Source organism: Strongylocentrotus purpuratus, unplaced genomic scaffold (genome assembly GCF_000002235.5).
Source record: "Strongylocentrotus purpuratus isolate Spur 01 unplaced genomic scaffold, Spur_5.0 spur5_scaffold_12, whole genome shotgun sequence".
Taxonomy (NCBI): domain Eukaryota; kingdom Metazoa; phylum Echinodermata; class Echinoidea; order Camarodonta; family Strongylocentrotidae; genus Strongylocentrotus; species Strongylocentrotus purpuratus.
In genome coordinates this window covers 24,371,317-24,398,975 of record NW_022145597.1, presented here as the reverse complement: position 1 = coordinate 24,398,975, position 27,659 = coordinate 24,371,317, and the positions used below count along the sequence as shown (strand labels likewise).

Here is a 27,659-nt window from a genome sequence, read left to right as displayed (position 1 = left end):
TGAATTGAATATATAAGTGAACGATTTAATGCAATTTTTTGTTGGTGTGTGAGCAATTTGACATGACGGTTAAACATTTATATAGCTTTGCAATAAAGGAACTTACACAATATGTGGTGTCGTGGCATTATGTCACCACATTTTACGGATCAACTTGTCCCACCTAAAGTCCACATTACAAGGCATATTAAATAACTACCATTTGCAAGACATTAATCTACATTGACCGACCTTTACCCAGGTGAAGTGATAAAGTAGGAACGATGGTATCAAGAAATTCCTTGAATGCTTAAAAAATGATGATTGAGGGTCTTATCGTGGCAGCTTGGCTAAAAGTTACGTTATTATATTATTTATAAAAAATCTTAAACGTAAACTCTCTCATGGCCGAAGATCATAAAAGCGTACCAGCTTTAGTCCAGGTTACAGTCTGTAGATTTTAGTCCACTGATTTATGAAGCACCTCATGTCAACTTCTTCCTTCTGTAATGGTAACATAAGTATACTCTATATTATAAAGTTAATAAACTAATATCATGTCAAAATTATTTTTTTTCCCCTTTCATTTCGTTCTATTACATTGATTTAGTAAAGCATGAAGAGTTTGACACTTGGCGCTTTGAAAATCAAGTGTACTTTAACGTTCACCTATAAAAGCGTTTTAGGCGATGGCTTTTCTCCTGGCGCCACAGTCACTACTTGCCCATCAGCACCGGTCGTGGTCACAATAGCAGCTGCAGATGCTCCTGTTGGTGACACTGCTAACACAAGATCGTTGTAGCTGTGCGATTCCTTCTCAAACAGAGTATCCACCTGCACCCCCTGGAAGGTATACCTCTGCAGCGTCTTCTCGTTATTCTGGTCGGACCAGAGGATGTAGAGCAACCGATCAGCATCACATCCGATGGCCACCTTCTTCCATTCCTCGTTGTGGATGGAGCATAGAGTATTCCCGTTGAGGTCTAGGATGGATACCGTGGCTGGTTCGTGCGTGACCGCAATGACATCTGGTACCATGTGAGGGACAGCGACGCAAATCGGTGAGATATCCTCGACTTTCAGTGTATCCGTCAGGTTGCCATCGGATCGTAGGATGTATATCTTGTGGTTGTCTCTATCAGTGATGTAGATGTTGTCCTCGTTGTCTGTTGCCAAACCGGAGATACTTTGTTTACCGGGTAAACCGTGAGACAACTCTGCTAGAGTATCCCCAAGGATATACAGCTTAGCATCAGTGGTTGCGATTACGAAGCGATGATCTGATAGAGAAGTAAAGCACCTGATGCTGTCATACTGCAAGGTTGGAAGCCAGCGGGTCCAACTAAACGAGGTACAGTTCGGGAAGCTCGTAGAGGTCTGCTTGATTGCAGCAAACACTTCAAGATTTTTCACCGCCTTGTACCGATAGTCATCCCTGGATCGAGAAAAACATGTGTAGAGCGTTTCAGTACCGTGCTTTACATAAACTGTGCCTTGTCCTTCTCCGATGCATACGACTTGGACAATGGCTGATATTCTTCCGTCGCGTGTAAACTGTACATCTTTGGGTCCATTCTTGCAAGTTATACTCAAAGTACTGCGCTCTGTGCAGCTACACCCTACTGCAACTTTTCCAACTTTTGCGTCGAGAGGTGTCACGTGATAGTGCAAGTGATCAATATATTCTCTTATATTTTCCAGCTCCTGCTCATCAGGTTTTTCAGCAATTGCTCTGTCCATGGCCTCTCTAAGACTTTTGTACATAGAGGCCAAGCCGACAAGATCCTGCTCATTCTCCATGATTTGGTTTGTCAATAACAAGCTCTTCTCCGCCAGTGATTTGATGTGCTGCGTTTTCTTCCTCAGTTGATTCAGCTGCTCAATTTTTTCACCAAGATAATCACAGGCCACTTTTTCCATTTGCAAACGCGCCTCTTCTACCCTGCTACTGTATTCGACGATAGCATTCTGTATGCTCTTGCTTGTTGTCTTTGTTTTGTCCATGATATGGGTTTCGAGTTCGTCAGCCAAGTTAAGAAACTCTGAGAACTCTTCGGATTTCTTGGAAACTTCTTCTTTACGTGAGCTTAGCTCTTCGCGGATGGTAGGGACAAAGTCCTTCAGGAATTGGAGCTGGTGGCCCTGCTCTCGGTTATGATCAATCAGGGTACAGTCATGACAAACAGGTTCAAGACAAGTCACGCAGAAAAACTTCAGTTTTTCGTCGTGTTTTGGACATAGCATTGAGTCGTCTTTGCTCTGGATGGTTACTTTCCCGTTGATCAAGTCAGATATGTTAGCGACGGTGTGCGTTCGGGTCATTCGTAAACCGGCATGAGCCTTAGAGCAGCGCTGGCAGAGGACCTGGCAGCATTCTCTGCAGTAGGTGAAAGGTGACTTTTCTGTCGAGGCAGTTTCTCCAGAATCAGTACATCCGCAAGCCTCACAGCGATGGGCTGGACTGGCGAGTTTGAGTTCCCGGGTCTCCTTTTCCCGAAGAGCTTCCACCAAACGCGTAGCTCTGAAGTCGAGTCTCAGTCCACGGACACCAGTATCAGGTAGAACAGTATATTCATTGCAGAGTGCGCACTTCAATGTGCTGTTACCTGACTGGGACGAGTCATCTTTTCGGTTCTGGACACACTTTTCCAAGCACTTCTCACAGAAGCTATGCAGACATGTCAATATACGTGGTGTATCCAATTTATTGAGGCATATGGCGCATTCAACCTCCTCAGAAACAACAGAATCTAGCAAATTAATGTTTGAGGAAGCCATGGCGATCAATATTCCTGGCCTTTAACTTTGAAAGAAACGCTTCAGAGAAAGTAAGGTTCCCAAGATTTTCTTTAGTATATACTAGTATACACGCGTATAATATGCATGATGGGTAGCCTACGTACACCCGTCTAGTGTTACTTCACGCTCGGCTGTCTAAAGCAGAATTGAGAGGAAGTGCGGGAGGAAGTGGCGGTTCTCTTTATTGACTGCGCTGACTTTGGCGACCACAAATTTTGAGACCAATTACGGTATCCTAAAAAAGCCAACAACAAAAGGAAAAAAATTGTTTTCCATGAAATATGAAGAATTGCTGATATTTGTGATAAACTGTCGACACATGAGTCAGTCACGCGGGTTTACGTTAACAGGTATCACACACATTATTATCAAAACGTGTTGATACGACATAAAAGCTATGTCAAACCTAGACCGAAAGTTTCAGTCTCTATATCGTCGGTTGTTCCACTGAGACTACGTCTGGCTCCACTAGACCTCCAGATATAGGGACTGAACGATCGCCTATGCCATCGTATGTTGAAGATGTCACGGCTAGATTTTAGCCGTTAGGCCCCTCCCACAAACATGACAAACTTGAGGAGAAATACATCATTTATCTTCAATTGCAGTAATTTTCTAGGCAATTGTCAGTCCCTAAAAGTTCCCTTTTTACCCCCCCTTCCCTCACGAAATAGAAATATAAAAGAAATAAAAGGACTTACCGAGCTTTTGGCTGCTTCTCGATGACCCACGTCAAGCATTCTGACCGACAGAGATCAAAATGGTGGCTATTATTCAAATACGATAATGAGGATGGTTGACCTCGCCTCGGCTAGCTCCTCGACATTTCAATTTCTTCGATTATTAAACATAAAATGTAAGCCAAATAGTTTTACTTCATCTAATATAATTATGTCGATCTTGTCTTGGAACAATGTTTCGTAGAATTTCAATTTGGACAGAAATCTTCGTTAATTTCTGCAACCATTAACAAATAGTCACCTGTGCGAGTCATATATGAGCTGAAAGAGAAATTTCAACACTTCCACTTTTCACCTCCTGTAACAAAGTAAGAAATTGAAATGTTGACGTGTGTAACAGGAGGGATTGAACACGAAATGGCCAAGCCTTGGAAAAGTTAGAAAATTTTCGCCGGGCGTCCTAATCGGAATCTTCGGCTGGCAGTGAGTAATTGGAGACCGCATTGCGTTTGTGTGGTGGAGATCAAAATTAAATCGGCCAAATTCTAGATTAAGCAAGTGGTAGCTGTTGGAGGATAAACATAAATATAGGACAACCAGGGGCGGTTCCAAGAGTGGGAGGGCGATGGGCCAGGGCCTACTCCCTGGCAAAAAAACGGTTAAAAAAGGTGGTAATATTAATTTTACCTTTTTTAAACCAAAAAAGAAAATGCCCCTCGGCCCCCAAAAGGAGAACAAAAATTGTTTTTCTTTTTTGTTGCTCAAGGGGGTGGGGGGGGGGTGGAAGTTGAAGAAAAAGATTGTTCATCCCCCATCCTCCCCCCCCCCGAAAAAAAAAATCGGCAGTAAAGGAGTCAAAATGGTTTGTTATTTTTAAGCAAAAAGAAAATTAAAAATAGTAAAACCTGAAGTGAATCCCATACAAATTATATTCCATTCAAAGAAAAGGAGAGTGAACATTCCGCATGCCCCTATATTGATCAATGGAGGATCTGTAAATAACGATACGCACATATCGTGGAAATAATTGTGAGAGGATGGAAAAGCGTGTTTTTTATTTTTATTACAGGGGTGAGAAGACATGAGCCCCTAAATACTGGCAAACTGACGTGGTTTATTTCTAATTCGATACCAGTGATTTACAAATGTTGCTGAAATGACATGATTTTCCGAGATTTTTTCCCACTTTTGTTGTTAATTATACTTTTTTCATGCGTTTGTTGGAAAATTACAAATTCCCAAATTTACAGTCAGGCAAAAAATGTGCTTATTTAAAAAAAAGTATGTTAAAGAAAAAAAGAAAGAAAGAGAGAAAGAAAAATTGAGTGACCTGCCAGTGTCACAAATGAGGTATCACAATATGCTCATCTCATTGACCGTAATTAAATGCCTAAAACCCCTGAGCTTCCGGGGGCTCTGCCCCCTGAACCCCACCAAGGGCCCTAAGGCGGGCCCCTAGATGCTCATCTGACTGTAATTAAATGCATAAAACCCCTGAGCTTCATGGGGCTCAGCCCCCTGGACCCCAGCCAATTAGTGACCTGCCAGTGTCACAAATAAGGTTCCTAAATATCCTTGTCTGACCGTAATTCCATGCCTAAAACCCCCTCAGCTTCCACCGGGGCAAAGCCCCCTTGACCCCACGCCAATTTATGCTCAACTCGCTTCGCTACGGTGTACCTGATCGTTAATACATCACTCTGAAAACGTTCAGCTAAATATTTTCTCACGAATTAGGGAACAGAAATAGTGCTCCTTACCCCCCCCCCCCCCCAATGGCAGTACCATCAATGGTAATAACATCAGCATGAGCAGAAGAGAAGAAGAGAGAGAGAGAGAGGGATGGAGGGGGAGATAAAGATAAACAGAAAGACATAGCATGAGAAGGGGGATGAAGAAATAGGGAAGAAGAAGAAATATGACGAGGGTGACTGGTAGTTCGGCTTATTACTGTTTTATTTGTTTCTGAACCTAATCCGACGTCAACAACAGCCAATTTTCCTTTTTTTTTTAAATCCAAAATTATACATATACATGCAGACAGAGGGAGAGAGACAGAGAGAAAGGGGAAGGGAGGGCCTGCGACGGGGGAGGGGCAGATAAAGAGAAATCGATTGAGACAAGCGAAGAAGAAATGGTAGAAGAAGTAGATTATGATGACGCTGCTGACAATTTGTATAATTATACCCGATTACCTATTCTTTGCCGCAACAATTAATGATACAATAAACAATGACAGTAATACACGAAAAATGAATTGGTGTAGGGAATGTACGTTTCTTTATTTAGTTAGAAATAGAGGTCCTTGAACAAAAACGGAGCTTTTACGTATGGAATCGTTTCGGAGAAAATACAGTAAGAGATATAGAAATTACACTTTTTTCTGAATGATGAAGTATTACAAAAGTTCAAATGTTTCGTAACTAGAGACTGTGATCAGAGACTTATCGGTTCCTGCATGACGGGATATAAATGATATTACCTTATATCCTCTAAACATATCCACTGTATATCTAATTTTAATTTCGTGCAGACTTTCAGGGGTGAACTTGTCCCTCTCCCTTAGGATCACCACCCCTGATCATAATCATATTCTAGAATATTGAGGATATGGTGATAATACTACATTTGTTTAACATACATTTATTACTCTTATTATTGTTATATTACTGTATTTTAATGTTTGGATAATTTCTTTTGTTTTGTTTCTATTTCTGCGTTTGGAAAATAGAACATCATCATATACTTAAAGTAACAATGATTTCTTCATTATACATAATTATACATTTTTAAGATGCATACGAACACAAATATTTTCAATGAAAAAAGATAAATTACAAAAAACGCAGAAGACCGCCATAATGAGCGGTAAGCTCGAAATCGTTGGCTGCCTCGACTAATAAAACCTCAACTCAACCCAAATTGTAAATAATGATATTTCTGTCAAAACACTGCAACAAACATGCAGAGGCGGATCCAGAGGGGGGGGGGGCTGGACGGGGGCCAGAGCCCCCAACCCTGGCAAAAAAAATACCAAAAAAATAGTGCTCACTACCCTCCCCCCCCCACTCGTTGAGCAAAACTATTTAGCGCCGCTACAGATTTTCTTACGAATTGCCCCCCCCCCCACCCCCTCGCCGCCGGCTGGATTCACCCCAACAACATGATGTACATGAACCATTTCAAAACGTTAATCTTGTAACCGAATGCGTTATTTTCTAACATAAACCTCAAAAGAGAAGAAAATCAGCAAGACTCAACTACATTGCTGTTTTTTTAAAGTAAATAAACATGAAAAAGAAAATATTAAACACTATTAAGGAAACAAAAATGACGTGTCGGTTACAGAAAATAAATGACATAATACGATACTAAAATTACATACATGTACTTTCATTTATGTACATTAAACCACTAAAGGTAATTTTATTATAACAATATCATTTTCATAAAGAGGAACAAAATCTTTTGAAATATGAAATTAAAATACGAATTACAATCTCTATACTCCGATTCCGTTATAGAACGCTGTTTCAAACATTTCGCACCCTTTAATTTCCAACATTTCGGAATTCGTCTCTGCGTGTTATGATGCTCTGAACACAATCGCAAAGTCTTTCGAAAAACTAAAAAAGGCAGGTTCAATAGGCTTGCCCATCACCTCATGAAACGCTTGGGGGAAAAAAAATCGTAAACCAGATCATGTATTCTTAGGAATATATGATTGTGCAATGAAATTACCTTTGACTTGATTTCCACAAAGTCTATGCGAGCATGTTTACGATGCTATTTCAACCTACGCTATGTATAGAAATAAGAAATAATCATCATCAATGATGTCAATGATTTAGGCTTTAACTTCGGTATCAACTACAGTATGTTCAACTTTACTCGAGGAAGTAAGCGAAGTCAAGAATTGCGAAATATGAATTCAAGCAATCTTTCTTCTCATAACAGATTAAAGTGATGGATTTTTGCCAGAGACACGGTTTTTGTTCATTTTAAAACATTTAAAAGATGCTTGCGGTTGGTTAAACAATTATTATCATAATTCTGAGGTAATCCATAAAAATGAACTTTATTCATATTTCTAATTCAATGACGACAACGATTTTTGATCAACATTTTATATAATTTTATATAATTTTCATGGAGAGCATATAGTATTTCAATATACCGACGTAAAATCAGAACTGGTTAGCACAGTTAGCACATCACTCACTGAAAAAGTGAAACACTTTAAAGCATAAGTTAAACACTGCGAATATATAGGAAGTAGATAAATGAATGGTTAATACATTGTTTGTTTGTTGTTTTTTTTTTTTGGGGGGGGGGGGAGTGCAATTTGACATGACGATTAAACATTTAAATAGCTTTGCAACAATGAAAACGAACTTATATAATATAAGATGTCGTGGCATTATTTTACGGATCAACTTGTCCCAGCTAAAGTCCACATTATAAGGCACATTTAATAACTTCCATTTGCAAGACATTAATCTACTTTGACCGACCTTTAACCAGCTGAAGTGATAAGGGGAGAACAAAGGTATCGAGAAATTCGCTGATTGCTTAAGAATTGATGATCGAGTGTCCTATCGTGGCAGCTTGGCTAAAAGTTGAGTTATTATAATTTTGTTTAAAGAACTTAAACATAAACAATCCCATGGCTGATATTTATACAAGCTTACCAGCTTTTAGTCCAGGTTACTGTCGGTCAATTTTAGTCCACTGGTTTATGTTAACTTCTTCCTTCTGTAACGGTAACATAGGTATACTCTATATTATAAAGTTAATAAACTAATATCATGTCAAAATTAATAAATTTCTTCTTTCATTTCGTTCTATTACATTGATTTAGTAAAGCATGAATAGTTTGACAATCGCCCCTTCGAAAATCAAGTGTACTTTACAGTTCAGCTATGGAAGTGTTTCAGGCGATGGCTTTTCTCCTGGCGCCATAGTCACTACTTTCCCATCAGCACCGGTCGTGGTCACAACAGCAGCTGCACAAGCTCCTGTTGGTGACACTGCTAAAACAAGATCGTTGTAGCTGTGCGATTCCTTCTCAAACAGAGTATCCACCTGCACCCCCTGGAAGGTATACCTCTGCAGCGTCTTCTCGTTATTCTGGTCGGACCAGAGGATGTAGAGCAGCCGATCAGCATCACATCCGATGGCCACCTTCTTCCATTCCTCGTTGTGGATGGAGCATAGCGTATTCCCGTTGAGGTCTAGAATTGATACCGTGGCTGGTTCGTGCGTGACCGCGATGATCTCTGGTCCCATGTGAGGGACAGCGACGCAAGTCGGTGAGATATCCCCAACGTTCAGTGTATCCTTCAGGTTGCCATCGGACCGTAGGATGTAGATCTTGTGGTTGTCACGATCAGTAATGTAGATGTTATCTTCGTTATCTGTTGCCAAACCTGATATACTTCGTGTATCAGGTAAACCGTGAGAAAATTCTCCTAGAGTATCCCCAAGGATGTACAACTTAGCATCAGTGGTTGCGATGACGAAGCGATGATCTGATAGAGAGGTAAAGCACCTGATGCTGTCATACTGCAAGGTTGGAAGCCAGCGGGTCCAACTGAACGAGGTACAGTTTGGGAAGCTCGTGGTTGTCTGCTTGATTGCAGCAAACATTTCAAGATTTTTCACCTCTTTGGATTGATAAACTCCTCGATTAACGGCCATGTATTGGTGCTGCAGATTGGTGTAGGTGTTGTAGAAGCCTGATCCTTGAAGTGTGTAGACTGTTTCATTACCGGTCATTACATAAACTGTCTCTGAGGTTCCTCCGATGCATGCGGCTTGGACAATGGCTGATATTCTTCCGTCACGTGTAAACTGTACATCTTTAGGACCATTCTTGCAAGCAACGCTCGAAGTACTGCGCTCTGTGCAGCTACATCCTACCGCTACTTTTCCAACTTTCGCATCGAGAGGTGTCACATGATAGTGCAAGTGATCAATCGATTTCCTTATATTTTTCAGCTTCTGCTCATCAGGTTTTTCAGCAATGGCTCTGTCCATGGCCTCTCTGAGACTTTTGTACATAGAGGCCAAGCCGACAAGATCCTGCTCATTCTCCATGATTTGGTTTGTCAACAACAAGCTCTTCTCCGCTAGTGATTTAATATGCTGCGTTTTCTTCCTCAGTTGGTTCAGCTGCTCAATTTTTTCACCAAGATAATCACAGGCCACTTTCTCCATTGGTAAACGCTCCTCTTCTACCCTGCTAATGTATTCGACGATAGCATTCTGTATGCTCTTGCTTGTTGTCTTAGTTTTGTCCATAGTATGTGTTTCGAGTTCGTCAGCCAAGTTAAGAAACTCTGAGAACTCTTCGGATTTCTTGGAAACTTCTTCTTTACGTGAGCTTAGCTCTTCACGGATTGTAGGGACAAAGTCCTTCAGGAATTGGAGCTGGTGGCCCTGCTCTCGGTTATGATCAATCAGGGTACAGTCATGACAAACAGGTTCAAGACAAGTCACGCAGAAAAACTTCAGTTTTTCGTCGTGTTTTGGACAAAGCATTGAGTCGTCTTTGCTCTTGATGGTTACTTTCCCGTTGATCAAGTCAGATATGTTAGCGACGGTGTGCGTTCGGGTCATTCGTAAACCGGCATGAGCCTCAGAGCAGCGCTGGCAGAGGACCTGGCAGCATTCTCTGCAGTAGGTGAAAGGTGACTTTTCTGTCGAGGCAGTTTCTCCAGAAGTTTGAGTTCCCGGGTCTCCTTTTCCCGAAGAGCTTCCACCAAACGCGTAGCTCTGAAGTCGAGTCTCAGTCCACGGACACCAGTATCAGGTAAAACAGTATATTCATTGCAGAGTGCGCACTTCAATTTGCTGTTACCTGACTGGGACGAGTCATCTTTTCCGTTCTGGACACACTTTTCCAAGCACTTCTCACAGAAGCTATGCAGACATGTCAATATACGTGGTGTATCCAACTTATTGAGGCATATGGTGCATTCAACTTCTTCAGAAACAACTGAATCTAGCAAATTAGTGTTTGAGGAAGCCATGCCGATCACTATTCCTGGCCTTTAACTTTGAAAGAAATGCTTCAGAGAAAGTAAGGATCCCTGCAAGCTTTGCTTTAGTATATAAACATTACACGTGTATGGATTACACATGTATAGATTAATTATGTACTCACGATGGCTATGTGCACCTGTTTAGTAGCTCCCCGCTCGGGTGTCTACAGCAGTAATGAGAGGAGCAAAACAAGTGATATAGCTGTTAACTTGAGGAGGATAAAAATAGATATAGGCCAACTCGGTGGCGTTGCGTGTAACAGTGTCTGTGATTTCAACCTTGAAACTTCTGTTTTCAACACAATACCCAAAGCTATTTTCCCACCTATATATTTTCATGCAGTGGCGTAGCTACGTTTGGGCATGGGATGCACGTGCCCGCCCCCTCCCATCGAATGGGGGGGGGGGGCAAAGCGAAGGGACGATTAAAGAAAAAGGAAAAAAGAACGTGAAATTATAAGAAGATATTGTGCTCGAAAATACTCTCCAAAGATTATACAATTATGTGAATGCACTTCTTAGAACAAATTATGACAAAGAAAAATCACGATTTGAATTCCTATTGAATATTATACCAGTAAACATGAACTGTTTATTGATCGTAAATATCCCTGTTACAGTGGCTAAGATCTTTACCATATTCATGATTCTTTTAAAGCCCGTTTGTAATAGTTTGGTCAGGGGGGATATTAGACCACCCAGCGTGGTCACTTACAGGGGGCTATCTCATCAACTCGGCTTTCAATTAAAATAAGAAAAAGAAGATCATGGGGGACCAACGGGCACCGCGCTTGGGCATTGTTTTTTTATATATAGGGAGCAATTAAGTAGCTACAAGTAATGCAGTGGGGATTTAACATGGTAAAATATCACTATATGATACTCGATTAAAAAAGAATAGTAATCAATGTTAATTAGGTTCAGTGTGATAGACATAAAGGTGAAAGGAGTATCTCCATTATAATTACCACCCCCAAAATACTGCTGAAACTGCTTACTAGCTTATAGCTTTCCTTGATCTTCTATTTATAATGTTTCTACAGATTAATTGACCAGGCAGGGAGGGGACATACCCTTGCCCCTTTAGAGTGGGAAAATTTTACATTTTAAAGTGAAACGGACACAAATACATACTTTTTCATATATATATACTATCTTTTACTCCTATCAACATTTTGTTATTCGTCTAAGCTTTACGCTACATCAAGGACGCAGATCTGACTACCCAAAACCATTTCCCGTTAATTGACCCACACACACATACGCACACACACACACACGCACGCACACGCACACGCACATACGCACACATACACACAAGAACACACGCACGCACACGCACACACGCACACACACACACACACACACACGCACAAAGTAAGGTATTACCAGAGAGATGTGAGTTCTTACAGTTATCTATTATTACTGCACTGATGTACACCGTGTCAACTAGTTAGTAGAGATTGGGGAGGCCTATATGCCTTGAGTAAGCTTCACCAACTTTTACATAAAACATGCCCTCATTGAATAAACTGGATTCGAATTTTATGCAACCACATATAGTCTGTTGTTTGAAAATATTAACAGAAATACTTATCCAGGAGTTTGTAGCATATTTCTCTAAACAAAAATGATATGCAATGGTCGAATATGAATTTAATGACGCCCCTCAAACAGAACTAGAGCATGACTTCAACTCGACACATTTTCGTACATATTGATTTCGATTATACCATAAATGTATTTGCTCAATGTCTGTGATTTAAACCTTGAAACTTGTTATCATCGCAATACCAAAAGCTATTTTCCCAGCTATATATATCGAACTATCGTGTGAGTCAAAAAAAGTTTACCTCTAGACAATTTATAATTATTTAAAAAATAATCTATCAACAGTAAATTAGTATACATCTTATGAAAGAGTGTTTTATTCCAAATCATGTGGTATCATTTTCGTGTGGTATGTGTTCACGCTTGAATGGACTGGAGGCATTGTTTGCGAGAGTGCAAAAATCGACTTGCGCAAAATCACAAAGTCACACACACACACACACGCATATGCGCACACAAAATTTGTTCGTTGATATTTGGTATTCGATATTTGATATGTGTGGCATAATTAAGTTTGTTAGGGATGTTATTTGGATCTGCAAAGACCGAATTAATACCAGAATCCAAAATGTTTTATTCAAACATCACATAAGCAACTTTGGCGCAAGTCTATTTTTGCACTCCTGCAAACAATGCCTCCTGTTCATCCAAGCGTGAACACATACCACACAAAATGATACTGAATGCTTTGGGGTAAAACACTCCTTCATAAGACTCACACTGTATATAGACCCGTCTACAACTTTTGGAGCTTCCAAGTTGAACATGAATTTTTAAAATATTATTTTCCTCTTCTTCTGTATGATCTACCCGGACCAATCCTCTCTAATACACACAATATATATTGTAGTCGATTGTTACACATACTCATCTGCGCGGGTACAAGGTATGATTTAATAATAAATCATAAGGTTTAATAAATTGTTTTAAAAAAATTGGCTCGCACCCGACAGACAAAGATCCCGTGCTCGATCTTGTAATTGAAAACAAGCCAGAAAATATAAATCTTTGAAACAGCGGGGTTTGTCGCTGCCATCTACTGCTTGCCAAGCAGCGAAATTACCACCAGGCCATCACTGGTGTATGACACAGTCACGATGAACTGGAAAGAAATACATCAGCTCTCCTAACCCATTGTGACTTATTATTATTCATGAGTCCGCTATTAGTGCAACAGCTTTGAATGCTAGGCTTCCTGGGGGAAGTTTCAATTGTTGTACAGAAATGGTATTCTCTGATTGCACCTATTGAACTTATTAACAACAATTGAAACTTCTCCCATACAGGTTGAATAAAGTGGATAGTTCTCGCTAAATCTGCATTTCCAAAGGTAGGGAAAATTTTGACAAATCGCACAATGGGTATGAGGACCAGAATAATAGTACTGAATTGTTACATCTACCCAATGCAGTACTTATGTATAGTAGTGAAACATGGACTTTACCCTCTGATACTAAAAGCGTTTGGAAAGTTGCGAAATGTGGTTTTTAAGAAGAATGGTGAAAATCCCTCGGAAGGACAACGTTAGTAATGAGGAAGTTCTTCGAAGAGCTGGATTGCAAAGGAAAATGATACGTGAGATGTTGATTAGGCAGTTGAAGTTCATGAATCACATTACACGTAAAGAAGGCCTAGAGAATCTCACTTTGACAGGGGAAATTTTGGGAATGAGAGGTAGGGGAAGAAAGACGATACTTTGGATGGATGTAGTCTCTAGAAATTGTTGGAAGAGAGAGGAGTGAAAAAACCAAAGCCAAAGTCAATGGCACAGAGAGAGAGAGAGAGAGATGTTGTTGAGATTACCAACAATGATTGATCTACAGATCAAATCGGAGGAAGGCAAAAGAAAAAGAATTGAGTAAGTTTAAATATTTATTTTTTACTCTTTCCCTCTATACTAGAAAACCCTAAATTTGTAGCAGTGTGTTTGAAAAATACCCTAATCTGATCATTCAGCAAATATATTGATGTAAGTCTAATCCTATTTATTAGACCTACATTGATATTGGTGTTGCTTTTTTCCAATGCAGCAGTGAATTTTCTGCATGTAGCTGCATAGCTATGTGCATGTGAGTAATCATATTATAAACATAAAGTTTTCGCCACCACCCCCTATTTTTAAATATTCTTACCGCCGTCAACGACAACCATTTTCACTTATACACAATATAATTGTACATGCGGAGAAAGAAAAAGAGAGAGATAGAGAGAGAGATGGAGAGAGAGAGGGGGGAGGGAGTAAAAAAGGGGAGGTGTAGATAAAGAGAAATAGAATGAGACAGAAGAAGAAGAAAAAGAAGAAGACGACAAAGAAGAAGATCTATGATGATGACGCTGCTGATGCCAATAATGATACAATCAATGATGACACAAACACACAAAAAACAAAGATTTGTGAACGGAATGGATGTTTCTTTATTTAGTTAGAAATAGAGGTCCTTAATAGATTGGAATTTTTACGTGTGGAATCTAATACAAAGAGATATTATCTGAATGTTGAAGTATTACAAAAATTCGAACGTTTCTGGACTAGAGACTGCGCCCAGAGACTACATACTTATTGGTTCCTGCATAATGGGATAGAATTTACATTATTTTATCCTCTTAACATATGTATAATCTACTATAATCTACTGTATAATCTCCATTTTGTAAAGAATTTTAGGGGTGAAAGTGTCACCCTCTCCTTCACGATTACCGCCCTTGATCATGTCATAGAATTGGCATTACGAGTATTGAATTTGTCTAAATATTAATTTAAGATATTGGAGACAAAAAGTGTTCCGCAATAGAAATCAAAGCCTTGAATTAGATGTGTATAATACATTTAAAAGTTTGATATTAGATTGCCTAATGTTATAATGGGGTGGGGGGGGGGGTAAGGGAGGTTGAACCCCTCTTTAACTGTTTGTACGTATGTGTTTCGGAGGAAACTCCCCCCCCCCTTTGTTTTTTTGTTTAATACAAAAATAATAATACCAAAAAAAAAAAAATTGTGGTAATAGGATGACCCAAAAAGCAGACATTGCCCCCCCCCCCCAACGAAACGAAATATCGATCGGCCAAATTTTCAAATTTTGGGACACAAAAAAAAAAATGTTCTCTTACCCCCCCCCCCCCCCCCGCTTATTCAGCGGCTGGCTGAGACGTTGCGACATTTTTGAGACCCCCCCCCCACCCCCGCTTATTCAGCGGCTGGCTGAGTCGTTGCAAAATTTTTGGGACCACCCCCCCCCCCCCAAAAAAAAAATGTCCTCCCCCTTCCTCCCCCCCCCCCCGCTTATTGCTTATTCAGCGGTTGGCTGAGTCGTTGCGAAATTTTCGATGTGATTTTCAAATTTAACCCCCCCCCCCTCGAAAAAATCTGCGTACGCGCCTGCTCGTGGCCATACATATCAGAACTTTCTAAATAATAATAATAATAATAATACAATATTTATAAAGCGGATGATAAACATAAGTTTCTCTATGCGCTGTACAAGCATATAACATAAAGGGAATCAACACAGAGAAATATACAAATCTTATATTACTAAAATGACTAACTTAACATAGTAAATAACATAATAAAGAGATAGCTAACTCCGGACCCCTTCATCTGAACTCATACGTTCTTCTAAAAGTATTAGATTCATTTCCAAAACCATGGAATTAACCAATTCTATATACATGTAAATCTTAAACAATTGACGAACATTTTGCTCTCTCAAGTTAAAATCTGACCTATTTTTGCTTTCCACCTTTGACATATTAAGTTTGCTCTTATGGCAGCTCCTCAATCTTCAGGAACTAATATTCATTTACAGTAATATATGGCTCATCAACAAAATTCGGTGTTATTTTTAAAGCCTTGTCTTAGATATAAATATTCATATTCTAGAACAGTTGATATATGGGGATAATGCTACATCAAAAAGAAATTGTAAATAATGATATTCCAAAAACATGATGTACATGTATTTTATTATACGCGGTATTCTCATCAGAAGTCCCGTTTCAAAGCGTTAATCATGAACCTGAATACGTTTTTTCCCATAATTATCCAAATCAAATGGCTTCTAAAATACACCTCAAAAAAAAAAATGCAGCAAGAATTATGTACATTGCGGTTGTCTTTAAAAACAAATTTGAAAAGCAAATATCAAACAATAAAAGAAGAACAAATAATGAAATGTCGGTTACAGAAAATAAGTAACATAATACGATACTATAACTTCATACATGTACTTTCATTATACGTACATTATACCACTATAGACATTTTCATTGTAACAATATCAATTTCATGAACGCGATCAAAATTTTAAATACGTATCACAATATCTCCACACCGATTCCCATTATAAAAAGCTGTTTCACACAGTTCGCCTCCCCCTTATTTTCCACCAATTCTGAATTCGTCTCCGTTTGATATGAAACCCTCTGAACGCGATCGCAAAGAATTTCGAAAAGTCAACCTACGGCGAGTTCAATAGGCTTGCCCATCACCTCATGAAACGTGCGGGGAAAAAAATTGTAAACCCGAACATGATTTCGTTGGAATATATGATAGTGCAATGGAATTTCCCTTGACTTGATTTCTATGCAAGCATGTTCACGATGCTATTTTCAACCTTTTTTGTAATTAAGACACGATGAACGCTATGTATAAACAAAACAAAAAACATCAGTAATAATTTCAATGATTTAGGCTTTAACTTCGGTATCATCTACATTATGTTAAACTTTACAAGCTGTTAGGAGGCTCGAGGAAGTATATAAGCGACGTCTAGATTTGCGTAATATGAATCCAAGCAGTCTCCTAACAGATTTAACTAATGAATTTTTGCCAGAGACACATATAATATAATATATTGCTTGTGGTTAGTCACACAAACAATCGTTATCAGAATTCTGAGCCAATCCATAAAAATAAACTTTATTCATGTTTCTAATTCAATGGCGACAACGATTTTTGATCACCATTTTATCATGGAGAGCATAGGTATTAGAATATATCGACGTAGAATCAGAACTGGTTAGCGCAGTTAGTGCATCACTCACTGACAAAGTGACACACTTTAAAGCATAAGTTAAACACTGCGAATATAGAGGAAGTAGATAAATGATCTTATAAGTGAATTATTTAATACAATTTCTTTCTTTTTTCTTTTTTGGGGGTGTAATTTGACATGACGGTTAAACATTTAAATAGCTTTGCAACAATGAAAAGAACTTACAGTATAAACGATGTCGTGGCATTATGTCACCACATTTTACGGATCAACTTGTCCGAGCTAATTTCCACATTATAAGGCACATATAATAACTTCTGTTTGCAAGACATTAATCTACATTGACCGACCTTTACCCAGGTGAAGTGAAAAAGTGGGGAACATGGTATCAAGAAATTCGCTGATTGCTTAAGAATTGATGATTGAGCGTTATATTTAAAAAAGAAAGAAAACCTAAACGTAAACACTCTCATGGCCAATGATCAGAAAAGCGTACCAGCTTTTAGTCCAGGTTACTGTCGGTCAATGTTAGTCCACTGGTTTATGAAGCACCTCATGTCAACTTCTTCCTTCTGTAATGGTAACATAGGTATACTCTATATTATGAAGTTGATAAACTAATATCATGTCAAAATTAAATAAATTTCTTCTTTCATTTCGTTCTATTACATTGATTTAGTAAAGCATGAAGAGTTTGACACTTGCCCCTTCGAAAATCAAGTATACTTTACAGTTCACCTATGGAAGCGTTTTAGGCGATGGCTTTTCTCCTGGCGCCATAGTCACTACTTTCCCATCAGCACCAGTCGTGGTCACAACAGCAGCTGCAGAAGCTCCTGTTGGTGACACTGCTAAAACAAGATCGTTGTAGCTGTGCGATTCCTTCTCAAACAGAGTATCCACCTGCACCCCCTGGAAGGTATACCTCTGAAGCGTCTTCTCGTGATTCTGGTCGGACCAGAGGATGTAGAGCAACCGATCAGCATCACATCCGATGGCCACCTTCTTCCATTCCTCGTTGTGGATGGAGCATAGCGTATTCCCATTGAGGTCTAGAATTGATACCGTGGCTGGTTCGTGCGTGACTGCAATGACATCTGGTCCCAAGTGAGGGACAGCGATGCAAGTCGGTGAGATATCCCCAACGTTCAGTGTATCCTTCAGGTTGCCATCGGATCGTAGGATGTAGATCTTGTGGTTGTCTCTATCAGTGATGTAGATGTTGTCTTCGTTATCTGTTGCCAAAGCTGATATACTTCGTGTATCGGGTAAACCGTGAGAAAATTCTCCTAGAGTATCCCCAAGGATGTACAACTTTGCATCAGTGGTGGCGATGATGAAGCGATGATCTGATAGAGAAGTAAAGCACCCGATGCGGCCATACTGCAAGGTTGGAAGCCAGCGGGTCCAACTGAACGAGGTACAGTTTGGGAAGCTTGTGGATGTCTGCTTGATTGCAGCAAACATTGTAAGATTTGTCACCGCCTTTTGTTTATATCTTTGAACATTGTTGAAGTATCCACCGTATGTGTAGAGCGTTTCAGTACCGTACTTTACATAAACAGTGCCTTGTCCTTCTCCGATGCATTCGACTTGGACAATGGCTGATATTCTTCCGTCCCGTGTAAACTGTACATCTTTGGGACCATTATTGCAAGCAACGCTCGAAGTACTGCGCTCTGTACATCTACACCCTACCGCAACGTTTCCAACTTTCGCATCGAGATGTGTCACGTGATAGTGCAAGTGATCAATAGATTCCCTTATATGTTCCAGCTCCTGCTCATCAGGTTTTTCAGCAATGGCTCTGTCCATGGCCTCTCTAAGACTTTTGTACATAGAGGCCAAGCCGATGAGATCCTGCTCATTCTCCATCATTTGTTGCGTCAACAACAAGCTCTTCTCCGCCAGTGATTTGATATGCTGAGTTTTCTTCCTCAGTTGATTCAGCTGCTTAATTTTTTCACCAAGATAATCACAGGCCACTTTCTCCATTGGTAAACGCACCTGTTCTACCCTGCTAATGTATTCGACAATAGCATTTTGTATGCTCTTGCTTGTTTTCTTAGTTTTGTCCATAGCATGGTTTTCGAGTTCGTCAACCAAGTGAAGAAACTCTGAGAACTCTTCGGATTTCTCGGACACCTCTTCTTGACGTGAGCTTAGCTCTTCACGGATGATAGGGACAAAGTCCTTCAAGAATTGGAGCTGATGGCCCTGCTCTCGGTTATGATCAATCAGGGTACAGTCATGACAAACGGGTTCAAGACAAGTCACGCAGAAAATCTTCAGTTTCTCGTCGGCGTGTTTTGGACATAGCATTGAGTGGTCTTTGGTCTGGATGGTTACTTTCCCGTTTAGCAAGTCAGATATGTTAGCGACGGTGTGCGTTCGGGTCATTCGTAAACCAGCATGAACCGCAGAGCAGCGCTGACAGAGGACCTGGCAGCATTCTCTGCAGTAGGTGAAAGGCGGCTTTTCCTTCGAGGCAGTTTCTCCAGAATCGGTACATCCACAAGTCTCGCAGCGATGGGCTGAACTGGCAAGTTTGAGTTGCTGGGTCTCCTTTTCCTGAAGAGCTTCCACCAAACGCGTAGCTCTGAAGTCGAGTCTCAGTCCACGGACACCAGCATCGTTTAGGGCAGTATATTCATTGCAGAGTGCGCACTTCAAGGTGCTGTTACCTGACTGGGACGAGTCATCTTTTCGGTTCTGGACGCACTTCTCCAAGCACTTCTCACAGAAGCTATGCAGACATGTCAATATACGAGGTGTATCCAACTTATTGAGGCATATGGCGCATTCAACTTCTTCAGAAACAACAGAATCTAGCAAATTAGTGTTCGAGGAAGCCATGGCGATCACTATTCCTGGCCTTTATCCTTGAAAGAAACGCTTCAGAGAAAGTAAGGTTCCCAAGATTTTCTTTAGTATACACGCGTATAGATGAACTACGTATGCATAATTGGTAGCCTACGTACACCCGTCTACTGTTACTTCACGCTCGGCTGTCTAAAGCAGAAATGAGAAGGGCATTTAGCAAGTGGCGGTTCTCTATATTGACTGCGCTGATTTTGGCGACCACAAATTTTGAGACCAATTACGGTATCCTAAAAAAAGCCAACAACAAAAGGAAAAAATTGTTTTCCATGAAATATGAAGAATTGCTGATATTTGTGATAACTGTCGACACATGAGTCAGTCACGTAGTTTCAGAGGCGGCGGACCCAGGGGGGCAGGGGGCCCAGTGCCCCCCTACTTTTTCAAGTACCCTAAAAGTGCCCCTTTTTCCATGGGAAAAGTGCCCCTTAACTTTGTAAGAAGCGCCCCTTTTTACATAAAAAGTGCCCCTATTACTTTGATATGTGCCCCTGTTAATTTTTAAAAGTGCCCCCTCTCCTTTCCACCTCTGATATGTGCCCCTTTTATTTTGACACGTACCTCTTTTCCCAGACAAGTTCCCAGTTTCTTTTGCAATAAGTGTCTATTTTCCATTCTCATAAGTGCCCTTTTTAATCTGTAGTAAGTGCCTCTTTTCGGATACGATAAGCGCCCTTTTTCACTTTTGTTAAGCGCCTCCTTCACCTCTGATAATTGCCTTATTAAAATCTTAGAGGTGCCCCTTTTACTTTGACAATTGCCCCTTTTCCTTTGTAAGAAGTGCCCCTTTCCCTTTTAATAACTACCTCATTTTAACTCGGATAAGCGCACCTTATATTTTCACATGTGCCCCCTTTCCTTTCTAATAAGTGCCCCTTTTCCTTATGATAAGTGCCCCCATTTAACAAAGAGCTCTTCACCTTTTCATAAATGCCCCTTTTCACCTATGAAAATAGTCCTTTTTCATTCTCCTACTAGTGCTCCTGTTCATGTCTGGTAAATGACCCTATTCAATTCTGAGAGACAATCGTTTTATTTTGACAAGTGCCTCCTTTTCCTCCTGATAAGTGCTCTTTTCATCTCTAATAACACCCCCTTTTATTTTGACGCGTGCCCCTTTTCCTTCCTTAAAAATGCTCTTTTTCCTTTATAATTTCCGCTTTTCATAAAAGCCCCCTTTCACCTCCAATAAATGCCCTTATCAAAATCTGATCGGTGCTCCTTTTCTTTCAACAAAAGCACATTTCCCTTTATTATTAGTGCCCCTTTTTCATTCTCATAAGTGCCTCTTTCATATATGGTGTTTGCCCCTTTTCTGGTGCGATAAGTGCCCCTTTTCACATCTGATAATTAACCTTTTTGACAATGATACGTGCCCCTTTTCCTTTATTATGAGGAACCTATCCCTTTTTCATAAATGCCCCTATCAAAATCTGATGGTTGCCTCTTTTCCGTCGATAAATGCCCAATTTCCATTCTCATAAGTGCCTTTTCATCCCTGGTGAGTGCCCCATTTTCACCTCTGATAATAACCCTTTGTACTTTGACACGTGCTCCTTTTATTTTCTAATAAGTGTCTTATCCCTTCGATAAGTGTCCCCCTTTCCTCTCATCATTAAACGTGTCCATAATTTCAAGCGACTAAGAGCAATATCTCCCAAAGCTCGCTCGCTACGCTTGCTCACATTTATAGATGTTATAATTATGTTACTTATCAAAGGTCTTTTCAGTTTGCTGTTATGAAAATGTGCTTATTTATAACCCGATGATGATTGGTTTTTTCCTCTTTATAAGATGTAGTTTTCGCACTGTGACCTCACAAATCTTATATTTTTCCTCGCTCGCAAATGATTTTTTCGACCATCACACCCAACTGCAAGGCATGACGCTTAAAAAAGCAATATTTTATACGATGTATAAAGAGAAAAAAATATTGAAATCATCCCTGATAATGTAATCAAATTTTAGGGGTATATACCAATGTCTAAAAATTGTTTATTTTCGCTTTGAGATTTCCTTTTGTAGGTGCCCTTTTTTGTTGGTGCCCCCCCCCCCCACTTTGGAAGTCGCTCCGCCGCCTCTGCCCTGAATGCTTGTCTAACCGTAATTTATTGCCTTAATCCTTGAATTTCCCGGAGCGGACAAGGTATCACAATATGTTCATCTGACCGCAGACGCGTAGCCATGTGGGGGCGCCCCCCCCAAAAAAAAAACACCGGCCAAAAAAAAGGGAGGAGGGAAAAAGAAGAGGACGTAGGAAGAAAAAGGAGCAGACAAAAAACATTTTTGAAATTCAGACAAGGATTAAGAGTCGAGAACGGTACAACGAATCGTCTTCTTTCTTTAATAATTTTAATGAAACGTCAAAGCTTCCGCGCTTCGCGCAGGAGGGGGGGGGCTGAATTCAGACAACGATTAAGAGTCGAGAATGGTTATACGAATCGTCTTCTTTCTCTAATGTTTTAATGAAACGTATAAGCTTCCGCGCTCTGCGCGGGAGGGGGAAACTAAATTCAAACGAGGATTAAGAGTCGAGAAAGATGCAACAAATCGGTTTCTTTCTCTAATGATTTAATGTAACGTAAAAGCTTCGGCGCTTCGCGCGGGAGGGGGGGGGGGGTAAACTGAATTCAAACGAGGATTAAGATTCGAGAACGGTACAACAAATCAGTTTCTTTCTCTAATGATTTAATAAAACGTAAAAGCTTTGACGCTTCGCGCGGGAGGGGGGGGGGGTAAATTGAATTCAGACGAGGATTATTTTCGAGAACGGTACAACGAATCGTCTTCTTTGTCTAATAATTTAATGAAACGTCAAAGCTTCGGCGCTTTGCGGAGGTCACCATTATGTACCGATATTTGGGTCGCATAATTTCAAATTTGGGGCCCCCCCCCCCTAAGAATTCCTGGATCCGCGCCTGGTGTATAGCCTCTTAAGCGTTGGGAGCCCCAAAAGTTTGATGGTAAAATTTGACTCAAATTGTATCATAATGTGAAAGAGGATCTAATTTCAGACATATTTCTGCGAGGGTTTTCAAAACAAATGCGTTTAAAGTCGAATATTGATGAAAGAATACAAAATTTGATTTTTCTGCGTACAACAGAAAACCCAAATTATTGTTCTCCTTCTAATGAAGCTAACTTAATATCAGGGTGGACTTCCCCTCCCTGTATTCAATAATGAGCAGAAAAGTGTTATCTATTCCTTTTTCCATTAGACCATTTTTCTTCAACATGTCTCAGCAACAATTTGTTTATATTCTCTCAGCAAAATAAACCAACATTTCAAATATATACAGGGCGTCTATAGGTTTTTTTTTGTTAACAAAACTTTAAAAAGTTACGCAAAACGTTGTTTGAATATAAAGCTAAAATCTGACCAAACGTTGCCTGCCCCAGATATCGATTTGCACAATCATGGATTGTATGTACTAATTCTAATCATGTTTTCACTCCGATGGATTGATTATACTCCTTAGCATATAAAACAAGCTACAAAAAACACACCGTTTGGAATAGTAGAATTGTAAACAGGTTACGTTGGGTTCTTAATTATGTGCATTACAATCAAACCTTTCTGATTATCATAATAATTAAAACACCATATGGAATACAATCGTAAACAGGTAACCTTAGGTTCTTGATTATAACATTGTGCATGACAATCAAACCTTTCTGATTATGATAATAATTAAAATACCATATGGAATTGAATCGTAAACAGGTAACCTTAGGTTCTTGATTAGTGCCCCCCCCCCCCCCCGCTTATTCAGCGGCTGGCTGAGTCGTTGCGAAATTTTCGGCCCGATTTATAAATGTTAACCCCCCCCCCCCCCCCCCTTGAAAAAATCCTGCGTACGCGCCTGATCTGGTCAGCCCAATTTTAGTGCAATTGAAATCTCTCAATCTCTCGATCCTTTCCTTAAAATCGTAAGTATAACACCTGTACATGTAGTCGAATCCATACTCTTCACTTTATTGACATTTCACTGTGTGATATGCTTTATAACTTTCCATTTTCCATGAAACGTTCGGTGTTTTCATATCCGACGGCCTCTCAATTCCAGAGTTCAGGGACTGAGTCTGAGGGAGCTCGAGTCCGACGCCCAAGGCGGCGGCGGAGCTTGCACCCTCTGACCCTGGGCTGGAGTTGGGCCTAGCTGGGCCTACAGTAGACCGAATTTTCCGTCTCTTTCGTTCGTTAAGCCTCTTATTTGGGTAGGGTCGGCTCTCTCTTTAGAGACGGAAGCCGACTATACGCATTCCCTTGCTAACACCATGGCCATTTATGGCCATATTTTTATGCCCCGAAAATCCCCCCAAACGTCATTTTACTTCGGGCATGTTATATTGTAAATTAGGCCTAGATGGTCTAACCTATAATAAATCGGTTCCACCTACCAACTTGACTGAAATAATCCGTTTAATGGTCCCTTTTTTAGGAAATTATGGGTCAAAATCGAAATCCATGTCTTGCAAGATTTTCAAGCAAGTTGAGCCCCAATGAATAATTAATAAATAAATATATGTGCTCTGTATATGTGCTGTGCCTCTTGACCCCATACAGATGGGCTAGCGTTTACGTGCGATTGCAGTGTGCTTCGCTTACTGGTTGCCTTCGACCCCCCCCCCCCTTTTTTTTTTTTTAATCCTGGAACCGCCGCTGAGAAATGAATAGTTTTACCCCTTTCTTCTTAATGGAGTTTAAATTGTTGTTCGCAAACTTTGAATTCATAATCTGGTACTGTGCGAATGATTAAGTCCCTATATAGATTCGGTAAAGTGTACATACATGGGAGGCTCAATCATTATTAACTGCATCAACTAAAGTTGAACTGTGCAGATGTAGATTAACATTCTTATTATAACAAACATTTTTAATGCAAAGTATATTTTTTGCCATAATTTAATTGACGTTATTGGAAATATCAGAAAAAAACTTTGGGCATCCTATCTGGCACTTCATATACAAGTCGTTCGTAAAGTCATGCGTAACTTTACGAACAGCTTTATGAAACAACCCCCTGGCACATCTTTGATGGGTTAAAGAACGTTTCACCGACCCCCGCCACCCCAATTTGAAAGAAAAGTTGAGATTAAAAACTACCAAGAAGTGTTTAGAATGCAAAGTAGTTCTGAATTTTGAAATAAATTAAGGCATAAGGCATGAAGACAATGTTTATTATGGAAATGGGTGTGGGATTAATGTTTGAGAACTGAATCACCATGTATGGTGCACAATTATTTGGGTTGCTATAATTTTTAACTGAAAGAGATATAGGCCTCTCCTTTGCACAGGATATTTTCCTTGTACATGGGCACATTCCTGGAAAGTTACAAAAAAGGAACCGAATTTGATAGGCCTATATGGAAAATAAAGTTTTTTTAAATAATTCAATATTTCGAAGAAAAACAATCGCTCAAATCATGTGTTTTACTTAAATATTTGATGTTAATTAATCCCATATCTATTGAAATTAGTATCAAAATTTAGATTATTTAATTTTCTTTCATATGACACCAATTTCATTTTATTAAACATACTATTTTTTGTCAAAAGGGCCTCTTTTTGGACGCCCCCTTCCGATTTAGGGGTGTTCACTACAAGTTAATAAAAAAAAACACCTCTGAAATATTGTGTATTATGATAAAAAATATTTCGTATAAACACGCTGTGCTTGTGGTAGTGGCTGGCACCTCAAAACTAAGCAAGATACATGTATTTGACTTTGGCCCTCCGCTTTATAGTATGGAAACTTTTACAAAGAAGACCGGAGACAATTCAGTAAGAGGAATAGAATTTACACTTTTATAATAACTTTCAAAGTATTAAATGTTTAAATGTTTCGGAACTAGAGGCTGCTCTCTCTCTCTCTCTCTCTCTCTCTCTCTTTCTCTCTCTCTCTCTTACTCTCCCCCCTCTCTCTCTCTCCCTTCCTTTCTTTTAGCCCTTTTTCTCAGTCTCTCTCTCTCTCTCTCTCTCTCTCTCCCTATCTTTCTGTTGGCCCTTCTTCTCAGTCTCTCTCTCTCTCTCTCTCTCTCTCTTTCCCTCTGTCCTCCTCTCCCCCTCTCTAGAAATACACTGTTCTGAGGGTTATGCAGTTTTTTTTCTCCATACTATAATTATCTCTTTTGTATGTACAATCTGCAGTATTGAAGGGATAGTTGAGTTCTGTTGCAGAGGGCGCTACACAAAATATTTTTTTGTGAGATAATATAAAACTGAGTGTCAAATTTGAAAGAACATACAATTTAAATTACAAAATCATCTTTGTTTGATCAAAATCGGTTTAGAGACGGTTGAAATATCCATAAATATAACGATCTCTAATACTTGGGTACCACCACAAATATTAGATAATTTGAAGAAAAAAACCGTTGAAAAGGTAAAGGTATAAGCCACGTGTTATATGCTGATGACACCCAGTTGTACATCATTATGCAACGCAATGACCTGACTGATGGCATCTCGTCTTTGGAAGACTGCGTGACAGATGTGAAGTCTTGGGCTAGTAACAATAACATGATGCTCAATGCAAACAAGACTGAGCTCATCCACATTACATCACAATTTAGGAAACGGAACGAGTCTGTTAGCCTTCACATAGACGGAGCTGTTATCACTGCGACCAATTCTGCAAGAGATCTGGGTGTTATCGTTGATAACTCGCTAGACTTAAGAGAGCACATCCGAAAGGTGTGTCGGGCAGCTAGCTTCGGTATTTATAGCATTGGGAAAATCCGGAAATACCTTGATCGCAGCTCTACTGAACGACATTGGTAACTTCCCATTTAGACTATTGTAACTCATTATTAATCAACTTACCTGCTTCTCACCTGGCCCCACTTCAGCACATACAGAACACCGCTGCACGTCTTATCACTCGCACCAGAAAGCACGATCACATCACTCCAGTCATCCGCACCCTACATTGGCTCTTAATTCCCCAACGTATCCAATTCAAGATCCTTCTCCTCACGTTCCACATCATCCATCATCACGCACCATCATACCTGATTGAACTGATCTCACCCAAACAGACTACCGGCATGAACCTTAGATCATCATCCAGACCCCAGCTCGCACTTGGTCCTCGCACCCACAACCGCTATGGTGACAGGGCCTTCTCAGTCTGTGCCCCCACTCTTTGGAACACTCTCCCCGCCCATATCCAGGACTCACCCACCATTGACATTTTCATAAAGAATCTAAAAACTCATCTATTCCAAAAGCAACCTAAATAAATCTAAAATAAGTTCGAATAAATATTACCATACCTTCATTATGTCTTTTCAAATTAATGCTATTACTGATATAATGTGTTAATTTCCTAGGAATTTACATGTTTTGTTAATTTCGTTAGTAATGTTAGTAATGTTTGATCTTCTTGGTAATTTAAGTAATGACAATTTATGTTAGTAATATATTTGATCTTCTTGGTAATTTGAGTAATGTTAATTCCATAAGTAACATTGATTTTTTTTGTTTGAAGTAATTTTGATTTGTGTACATGTACAGCGCTTTGAAACTTTTGTCACAAGCGCTATATAAATTGTCATATTATTATTATTATTATCAAAAAACATAATAGCGCCTTTTACGTCGTATTTTAGCCAATGCCGATGTTGGCTTTTTTGTTGGCATTTTTGTGTTGGTTATATTACGCACA

At 39.8% G+C, this 27,659-nt stretch overlaps 3 protein-coding genes across 3 annotated transcripts; 1 reads left to right on the top strand and 2 right to left on the bottom strand.

Moving 5' to 3' along the window:
• Nucleotides 1-7: 7 nt before the first annotated feature.
• LOC105446170 lies at nt 8-10,079 on the bottom strand. The gene is made up of 2 exons (XM_030981441.1): nt 8,398-10,079; nt 8-2,776 (listed from the first exon to the last, which is right to left on the bottom strand). Exons 1-2 carry the CDS (start codon nt 10,077-10,079, stop codon nt 649-651), a joined length of 3,810 nt encoding a protein of 1,269 aa, XP_030837301.1. The 3' UTR covers nt 8-648.
• A 7,768-nt stretch (nt 10,080-17,847) lies between these two features.
• On the bottom strand, nt 17,848-20,100 carry LOC105446235 (protein PML-like). The gene has a single exon (XM_030981440.1). The coding sequence runs from the start codon at nt 19,963-19,965 to the stop codon at nt 17,848-17,850; it is 2,118 nt and encodes a 705-aa protein (XP_030837300.1). The 5' UTR covers nt 19,966-20,100.
• Nucleotides 20,101-26,428: 6,328 nt separating this feature from the next.
• Nucleotides 26,429-27,234, top strand: LOC115922499. The gene is made up of 2 exons (XM_030981439.1): nt 26,429-26,686; nt 26,842-27,234. Exons 1-2 carry the CDS (start codon nt 26,429-26,431, stop codon nt 27,232-27,234), a joined length of 651 nt encoding a protein of 216 aa, XP_030837299.1.
• Nucleotides 27,235-27,659: the final 425 nt, after the last annotated feature.